This window comes from Elgaria multicarinata, chromosome 7 (assembly GCF_023053635.1).
Source record: "Elgaria multicarinata webbii isolate HBS135686 ecotype San Diego chromosome 7, rElgMul1.1.pri, whole genome shotgun sequence".
In the NCBI taxonomy this organism is placed as follows: Eukaryota; Metazoa; Chordata; class Lepidosauria; order Squamata; family Anguidae; genus Elgaria; species Elgaria multicarinata.
This window is the reverse complement of record NC_086177.1, coordinates 114,781,612-114,790,998: the sequence shown is the minus strand read 5'-3', so window position 1 is coordinate 114,790,998 and position 9,387 is coordinate 114,781,612. Positions and strand designations below refer to the sequence as shown.

Genomic DNA, 9,387 nt, shown 5'->3' with positions numbered 1-9,387 from the left:
CTGGGGAGCGTTCCACAGCCGGGGTGCCACAGCGGAGAAAGCCCTGCTCCTTATTCCGTGTCTTGCACTCTGGGAGGATCGAGAAGAGATCCTGGCCCTCCTCTGTGTGACAACCTTTTAAGTATTTGGAGAGTGCTCTCATGTCTCCCCTCCATCTTCTCTTCTCCAGGCTCAACAGGCCCAGTTCTTTCAGTCTCTCTTCCTAGGGCTTTGTTTCCAGACCAGACTCCAACGCCCATGAGCCCCAGTGGTGAAGCATCATGGGAGTTGTAGTCCAACAATATCCAGGGGGCGCGCACACTTTCCCCGTCCTGCGCTAAAAGCAGCAGCGGATAAAAGCAGGCGCTCCTGAGACTCAGTCCAAGCTCGGCTGCGGCAGCCACCCGGCCTGGGTTATGGCGCAACTTGCGCGGAATCCAAGCGCGCCCTCCTTGGCAAAGTGACTGCGCATGCGCCGCGGCCGAGGAGGAGGAGGAGGAGGAGGAGGAGGCGGTGCAGAAGACGACAGGGCGCGATTGGACGAATGTCAGCCAATGAGAATGCGCCCGGCGCTGGCCAATGGCAGGCGGGCGCCGCGTCGCCGGGCGGCCAATGGGCGGAGGCGCTGAGGCGAGCGGGAGTTTGGCGCTGAGGGGAGCGGAGCAGAGGCGCGAGCGCGGGCAAGATGGGCGGCGCGCGGGATCGCGAGCTACGCCGTGAGTGGGCCGCCGGCGGGCCTCCTTCGTGAGGGGACGCGGCGGGGGGCACTGCGGGGAGGGGGCGAGTCCTTTGGACTACAACGCCCATCATCCCCAACCGGGGACGATGGGCGTTGTAGTCCAAAGGGGGGTTAAGGGAATGCCTTTGGACTACACCGCCTTTGGACTACAACGCCCATCATCCCGTGGATATGGGCGTTGTAGTCCAAAGGTGGGGGGGGTTAGAGAATGCCTTTGGACTACAACGCCTTTGGACTACAACGCCCATCATCCCGGGGATATAGGCGTTGTAGTCCAAAAGTGTGTGGGGGGGTTAGAGAATGCCTTTGGACTACAACGCCTTTGGACTACAACGCCCATCATCCCGGGGATATGGGCGTTGTAGTCCAAAGGTGCGTGTGTGTGGTTTTAGGGAATGCTGCGGTTAAGGCAGGTGGGAAATTCGCCCAGAATCTAATGAGTGATTTAAGTAAGTAATCAGGTACAATTTTAATTTTTAGTGAGTTTAATTCAACTTTTTTTGAGTCACGGACCCCTGGGAGGATCGAGAAGAGATCCTGGCCCTCCCATGCTCTTACTGTGCTCTTACTATGTTTTAACACATTTGGAAACTGGTTATCGGGAGGTTTAAAAGCAGAATAAAAAAACAGATGCAATTATTCATATTACTCTTATTACTAATAAATATCACCTGTAGTATCTAAGGATCATGTACGCTGCCGCCACTCAGGAGCCCCACACACCTGCAGGGACTCCCCACATGGAGCCCTTTGTAATGTCCTTTTTTCACATTACAGATATGACACACTATGAGGTAGCAGAGCAGTGCAAAGTGCTAACAGGCACGGACAGACATATCCTGCATGAATTTGGCTCGTCCCGTTTTACAGCAAGTGGCTGGAACCAGTTCTTGTATTAGCTCCTTAAGCACAAAAGAATGTGTTTTTCCAAGATCCAGGCCCCCTGCTTTCTGTCAGCCAGTTCTTCACCTGAAGCGGGGGGAGGGTGTTCTCCAGGAAGATGCAAGTGTGTGTTGTGGGGTGTTGGGGCAACTTTATAGCTTATGGCTAGTTCTGGACATTTGAAATGGTTGCTTTCCAATCCTGGGGAGGAGACAAATGTTTCTTTTCCTCCTGTCCTCCAGAGCTCCAGAAGGGCAAGGAGAAAGCCCGGCGGAAAGGAGACCTTAAGGAGGAAGCTGCCCTCTGTAACCAGCTGGGCGAGATCTTGGCTCGCCATGGTGAGTCAGAAGACCTAAAGACGGTCGTGCACGCGCTGGTAACCTCAAGGCTTGACTTCTGCAATGTGCTCTACATAGGGCTACCATTGTACCTAGTTCAGAAACTTCAACTAGTTCAAAATATGGCAGCCAGGTTGGTCACCAGTACATCTAGGGGTGAGCATATTACCCCAACATTAAAATCACTCCGCTGGCTGCCAATTAGTTTCCGGGCAAAGTACAAAGTGTTGGTCATTACCTTTAAAGCCCTAAATGGTTTGGGTCCAGGTTACCTGCGGGATCGCCTTCTCCCATACAGTCCGCCCCGCACACTCAGGTCCTCTGGGAGAACTTACTTCAGTCAGCCAAGACTAGGCTGGCATTGGTTTCCCAGAGGACCTTTTCTTCTGTCACCCCCGGATTATGGAACAGCCTGTCGGAGGAGATTCGTACTATTAACTCTCTCTGTGATTTTAAGGCAGCTTTAAAGACTAGCCTTTTCCGGCAGGCCTACCTAGATTAATGTAAAATCCAGAATTTTTATGATGTGTTGATTCCTGTACTAATGTTGTTCCCCGCCTCGATCCAAAGGGAGAGGCGGGTAAGAAATTAGTATTAGTATTAGTATTATTATGTAGCAGTTTGGAAGTCCACCTCTAGCACAGGTGTTTTGAGGATGGAGAGTGTTATAGGTTGGTTCCTTTAAATACCTTCACATGGTGGCTGCTGCGGAAGGCTGAAACGTGGTGACCACTGAGGCTTCAGCGTACATACGACTCCCAGTCTGATGTTAGAAGGGCTGGGTGGGGTTGCGTGGCCAGTGTAATAATAGTAATAATAATAATAATAATTTATTTCTTACCCGCCTCTCCACTTGGATCAAGGCGGGGAACCACAATGGGTATAAAATACATACGGAGGGTTGGCTGTCAGATCCCTCCCGCGCTGCTGTTTCACAGCCTTCCGTTTCTCTGCCTGCTGTTTGCTTCTGCAGCTGTGAGCATTCTGACTGTGCTCCTGGAAGTTTATAAGGGGAGAAAAGTCAGGGGTTGGTTGTCTGGTAGAGGAGGCCAGAAATGTAGTTGCCATATCTTTATTTATTACTGCATTTCTATAGCGCCTTTCTGGAATCAACTAAGGCAGTTTACAAAAATTCAGAAATCAAGAATGATAAATAAGTAGGAATGCAGTAAACATTGAAAACAATCTTGAATGGCTTTAAAAAGAGAGGCAAATTAAATGGATGAATACCGAAGAAGCGGAAAGTAGTCGTAACTTCCAAAGCAGTTCATCGCAGATGAACACAACCTCAAAAGCTGCCTGGTTCACACGATCGCTGTGGGTTAAACAAGCCACGGCACGTGCTGGGCACCATTTGCCTAATCCTGCATTAAGGCACAGCTTGTTGCGTTGTCTGAACCTGGGCAACATGGTGTGATGGAAGCCTGCCACCGGCTCTTCTTCCTGATCTGAGTCTGGCACCCAGAAATGACAGCCACACCACAGAAAGGGTCAAACACTTTATTAATTACACTAAAACTCTGGTGGACTTCACACGTCCCAGGGCTGGGACATACATAAGGGGAAAAGACACAGCACAAGAAACATTAAGGCAGGAAGGACAACACAACACCCCCACAACCACACACTCTCCCCTCCCCCTTGCTGAACAAGCAGCCACACTTTTCCCAAGACATCCAGCCCACACTAACTTTCATGGACTCCACCTCTGCGGGCTAAAAGCCTTGCAGACAGAAACAGGATTTCCCTCTCAGCCTAGGATGATCCCAAATGCCGCAAGGAAGCGAATCACCGACCCGACCAAGATCTTTTATCGGCTCGGCTGCACGTACAGCATGACGTCATCCCCCAGGTGCAGAGCTGGCCGGTTCGGAGATAAGCAGCATCCAACGTCTTTGACAGAGCGATCATAACTCTGCCCAGAGACTCCTTCTAAAGACCTTAACCCCTTCAAGTTGTTGGCAGACTGTGTAGTGGGGTGGTTCGCCATTGCCTTCCCCAGTCGCGGTTCCCTTTCCCCCAGCTAGCTGGGTGCTCATTTTACCGACCTCGGAAGGATGGAAGGCTGAGTCGACCTGACCCGGCTGCCTGAGAACCAGCTTCCGCTGGGATTGAACTCAGGCCGTGGGGAGAGTTTCGGCTGCAGTAACTGCCGCTTGCAGCATTTCCATTCCCTGCCCGTCGGAGGTCTGCTGCTCACCCCTTTCCCCTGACAGGGCGCTTCCAGGATGCGCTGGAGGAACACCGGCTGGAGCTGCATCTCCTGGAGAGTGTTGATGACATCATCGGCTGTGCTGTTGCCCACCGGAAAATCGGGGAGTGTCTGGCTGAGCTGGAGAGCTATGAAGCGGCACTCAAGGTGGGTATCCGGGCCAGTGGAGGAGGCAGCCCGGCCACCCCACAACCAGGAGTGGAGGGCGGAAGCTCTTTCCATCTCAGCTCAAAGCCTAAAGTGGTTTGTGCTTTGGATATGCAAGGGTCTCGCTTTCGCCACCTTCCCACAGCCTTCAGTAAGGTCAGCAGCACAAGCGGAGCATGTAGAGAGGGCACTTCTGCTGGGGTCTTCCCACTGCTGGAACTACCCTCATTTTGAGGGTTACCAAAACTTGCTTCAGAGCTTTTCCAGTGATGATATAAGACTTTTAAAATCGGACCAGCATTTAGGCCTGTGGATAGGCAAGCGTTCGTCTTACCAGTATACTGCAAAGGGTTATGTGCATGTAGCCTCTTAGATTTATTGACTGTTTATAAGCAAATAATGATCACAGAAAGTTGCTTCGCATAGGGGTGGTTTATACTTTTAAAAGAAACCCCACGTGCAGTTCAAGCTGCTGGTCCTCATGGTGCAAAAGGTGTGTCTGGCCACAGCTGTTGGTGGGATGTCCAGTGGTTGGGGCAAATGCATGGCTTCCTCGGCTTCCTCTTCAGCCTCAGTTTCAGCCTGGACATGCACAGGGTCATTAACTTCAGAATCAGTTACTCTAAAGGATTTCTATTGTGCGTCTTGGGCATGTAAAATGCTTTATAGTGATTTTGCTTAGTCTCTGTGAATACTTAAAGTTGAGAGCTTAACTTGGCAAACCTGCAAACTTGGTGCTTAGTGGGATTTGAACCTGGATCTCCCATGCTCAAATCCACCTACCACAAAACTATCTCCCTTCCAGAATATTATGTACCGACTCCTTCGTGGACCGTGCATTCTCTAGGGTGCTTCGTAGAGTCCGTGGATTCTCTAGGATGCTTCGTAGAGTCTGTGGATTCTCTAGGATGCTTTGTAGAGTCTGTGGATTCTCTAGGATGCTTTGTAGAGTCTGTGGATTCTCTAGGATGCTTTGTAGAGTCTGTGGATTCTCTAGGATGCTTCATAGAGTCTGTGGATTCTCTAGGATGCTTCGTAGAGTCTGTGGATTCTCTAGGATGCTTCGTAGAGTCTGTGGATTCTCTAGGATGCTTGTCTTCTCTTGGAGTTGGGGACCTGGGCCTATGGAAGAACAGGCAGGTGTGCTAAGTTGATGTGTGGCTGCAGCAGTGGATTGAATGAGGGCTAAGAAGCAAACTCCATCCACACAAGACCGAGCTACTGTTAGTGGCTGGTTCTTCTGTTCAGATGGGGGATGTTCTGGATGGGGCGGCACTCCCCCTGAAGAAGCAGTTTCATAGCTTAGGGTTTCTCCTGGAGTCGTCGTTGTCACTTGAGGCTCAGGTGGTCTCAGTGGCGTGGAGTGCATTCTGCCAGCTTTGGTTGATATTCCAGCTACATGCTTATCAGGACAGGGATAACCTGGCTTTGGTAGTTTATGCTCTGGCAATCTCCAAGTTAGATAACTGCAATGTGCTTTACGAGGGGCTGCCTTTGAAGACGGTTCGGAAGCTCAGCTTGTGCAAAATGCAGCAGCCAGATTGATAGGGACCAGAAGGTCTGAACATGTAATACTGATTCTTGTCCGCCTGCACTGGCTGCCTGTATGTTTCTGAGCCCAATTCAAGGTGCTGGTTTTGACACATGGCTCAGGACTGCAGTACCTGATGGAGTGCCTTGCCTATTATGAACCTACCAATATACTACACTCGACATCAGAGTCCCTCCTACAGGTGCCTTCTCCAAGGGAAGTTCAGAAGAAGGTGGCAAGGGAGAGGGCCTTTTCAGTAGTGGTCCCCAGATTATGGAATGCTCACCCCAGTGAAACCCACCTCATGCCAACATTGTTATCTTTTCGGTGCCAGGTTAAGACTTTCTCTAATCTAAGTCATTTGACAGTGTATGATAAGCTTTTTTTAATGGTCTTGGGATTTAATGTCGGTTGTTTACAGCTGCTACATTTTTATACATTGGCTTTGTATGTCGTTACTATATTTCATTTTTAACATTTTAATCTTTGTCACCACCCAGAGAGCTTTGGCTATTGGGTGGAACAGAAATGGAATAAGTGAAACGAATTGATGCCAAGCTCTCTTCAGAGCTTCCGTGGGGGTGGGGGGTGGGGTGGAGAACCGTCCCTTGATGCCCCTCTCTGTGTCCCCACCTGGTCAGCACCAGCGCCGTCACCTGGAACTGGCCCGCTCCCTCTCCAGTCACATTGAGCAGCAGAGGGCCTGGGCCACCATTGGCCGCACCTACATGTTCATGGCTGAGAACGGCCAATCGAGCGAGGCCCTGCAGGAGGCGGAGAAAGCCTTCATGAAGAGCCTGGCTATTTTGGAGGAAAAGCTAGAAGGTACCACTGGCAGAGGGGGGCTGGGTTGGGGGCGAGGGAGGTGGCCCGCGGGGTGTAGGTGTGCCGTGCGTAGGCCCCGGGACTTGTTTGCATGACACGAGAGCATCCAACTTACAGAAAACCAAGGTCTTTAGTGGGCTCGAGCTGGGGGTGGATGAACTTGCAAAGGTTGAGCTCATAGCAGTGCTCCAAATTGTTTCTTGAAACCCACTTTCTGAATGCGAGTGTCTTTGATTGGGAAAAAATGCACATTTTCCCAGTCGAAAAACGCTCATTTCCCCTCCTGGGCTAAAGCCTGAAAATGCATTTTTTGGGGTGAGAGAGGCAAGTGCACACTTCCGAACGAGAATGCAAGTTTGGGAACTTGCGAAAATCACCTGAAAGTTGCGTTCCTGCTTGAGTTCGCTTTGGGGCTGGGTATGGGACACGTCCACCTGGTTTGCGAACCAGAATAGAATCCCAGCACATCCTTAGCTAGAGCCCGGAGTGTTCCCTCCGGACTCTCCCTGCCTGGAATTCCGGCAGTGGTCTTTCCCCGGCCGGGTGCTGGTGCCCTGCCTTTGCCCCGCGAGGAGAGCAAGATGAGTAGAAGGGCTCGTGCTGTGGGGAGCCTGGGTGTCGGTTGCAGCCTGCAGGGTCACGCCCCCCTTGCTTCTCCAGGGCAAGTCCCCCGGCGGGAGGTGAGTGAGATGACGGCACGGCTCTACCTCAACCTCGGCTTGGTCTATGACAGCTTGAAGAACCCAGCCAAGCACACCTACTACATCAAGAAGAGCATTTACATCTCTGAGTAAGGGCCCCTGACCCCCTGGGAAATCCTGAATCTGAAAATTCCCCAAGCTGGCCCTGCTGGCTGGGGATGATGGGAGCTGCAGTCCAACACATCTGGAGGGGTGCCAGGTTGGGGGAGGCCCAGGCTAAGCGTTTGCCTTTCCTCTGTTGGGCAAGTGATTTGCCATGTTAACATCTCCCTGGCACCCCACCTCCTGTTGCTGGCGATGGGTAGCATTTTCCCTCTGCCTTTGACTGACAACAGCAGGGCTCTTTGATAAGGCAACTGCGCCCTCAGGTCCCTGGCAGCTTCCACCCCCGCAAAGCCCAGCTTTTTAGTCCTCGCTGTGGGGACTAGCTAGGGCTATGTACAGGCGACCTGCCTGTGCTCAGAGGTACTGTTGACCTAGTCTTCGAGGAGGGGTGGGCTGTTACTGCATCCTCTGGACGTTTAGAGATGAAAGAGGTTCTGGGCTGAAGTCTCATCACGGCTGCCCCCTAGGCTGGAGAGAGAGGCCAAGGCCCATGTTTGCGAGGGGCAAGTCCGCTGTGGCCGCCGACCCCTCAGACGGCCCTCCCTGGTGCCCCGGCGCTGTCCCTTCCCACTCTCCTAGGCAGACTCACCTGTACGAAGACCTCTACCGGGCCTACTTCAACCTGGGCAACATCCACTTGCGGGAGGGCGAGCACTCGAAGGCCATGCGCTGCCTGGAGCGGGCGCGGGAGTGCGCCTGCAAGATGAAGGAGAAGTTCATGGAGAGCGAGTGCTGCGTGAGCATCGCCCAGGTGAGAGAGGCTGGCCCAGCTCCTTTGAGGCCGGGGCGAACTCATGCACTGCTGTGCCTTCCCAGCTCCTCTGGCCTGGGGAGGGGCACAGAGGCCTTTGGGTGTACGTGTGCCATGTCTGCGCACAGCAGGGCATTGCACCTTGGGCCCGTGGGGCAAGTCCGTCTCTCCAGGGGTGGCTATTCAGCTCTCTGGGGGTTCTCAGCCCCCCCCCCTTGCCCTTTTCCCTCGCCACCAATGGCCCCGCAGTTTCCCAGCTTTGGTGGAGTCCTTTTCCCATTCAGAGAGGTTGAAATGCCTTTCCCCAAACCTTAGTTACTTGCAGTAAGAGCTTCACGCTAAAATGGGATGGCCTTTTCCAGCCCCGTGCCCTTTGGCTTCGGCCCCACCCGTCCCTGGGATGCGTCCCGCAGAGCTCCTCCCAAATGGGACTTGGGTCCTTGAGCTGCAGGAGGACCCCTCTCCCCAGACGGGGCTGCAGGGCTTGGATCGCCCCTCGTGGTCAAACGGGGTAGGGGACCTTTGGGGCCCTCTTCTCCACAAGAGCAACAGGATTTCGGGTCTGTGTCTGGTACTGGCTCAGGACAGGGCTCAAGACTTTCCTTTAATTAGTTGAACAAATCCCCCCACCCACCCCATGCCACTTTAGCCCCTTTTAGGCATCCAGGAGGGGAAGGAGGCTGAGAGAAATTCTAGCCAAGGTCCTGACTCTGGCAGCCGGAGGCAAGAGGGCGGCTTGTTCGGTTCCAAAACCGAGAAACCTCCTTTGTGCTGCCGGATTTCAGGCTTTCTCCCGGCAGCATCGACAGCAGATAAAAGCAATTCACAGAAATGCCCGGGTCACGAGCGCCGTGTGGAATTGCTTGAGGGCAGCAGCATAAAATGAAATGTGCCGTTTATATTTACAGCGATACGTATATCTGCATAGAGTTCTCACATGTTAACAAGTCACATTCATGTTGTGAGGCAACGTAAGATAAGAGCCCTGAGGCTGGATCAGGCCGAGGGTCCACCTAGGCCAGCATTCTGTTCACGCACCGGCCGGCCAGCTGCCCACGGGACCCCCCCCCCGCCCCAGGAGGTAAACAGGTGCAGCGTTGAAAAGGCAGCCCTCTAGCTTTCTAATGTGGGTCATAGAATCATAGAATAGCAGAGTTGGAAGGGGCCTACAAGGCCA

The 9,387-nt window shown here is 52.8% G+C and overlaps 1 protein-coding gene across 1 annotated transcript in view; it reads left to right on the top strand.

The window, feature by feature from the left end:
• The first annotated feature begins 664 nt into the window (after window positions 1-664).
• Window positions 665-9,387, top strand: part of TONSL (tonsoku like, DNA repair protein) — a 30,213-nt gene continuing 21,490 nt past the window's right edge. Inside the window, exons 1-6 of the mRNA XM_063131235.1 lie at window positions 665-695; window positions 1,843-1,938; window positions 4,155-4,297; window positions 6,470-6,653; window positions 7,314-7,443; window positions 8,039-8,210. Coding sequence (XP_062987305.1) covers window positions 665-695; window positions 1,843-1,938; window positions 4,155-4,297; window positions 6,470-6,653; window positions 7,314-7,443; window positions 8,039-8,210 — 756 coding nt within the window. The remainder of the gene's footprint in view (window positions 696-1,842; window positions 1,939-4,154; window positions 4,298-6,469; window positions 6,654-7,313; window positions 7,444-8,038; window positions 8,211-9,387) is intronic.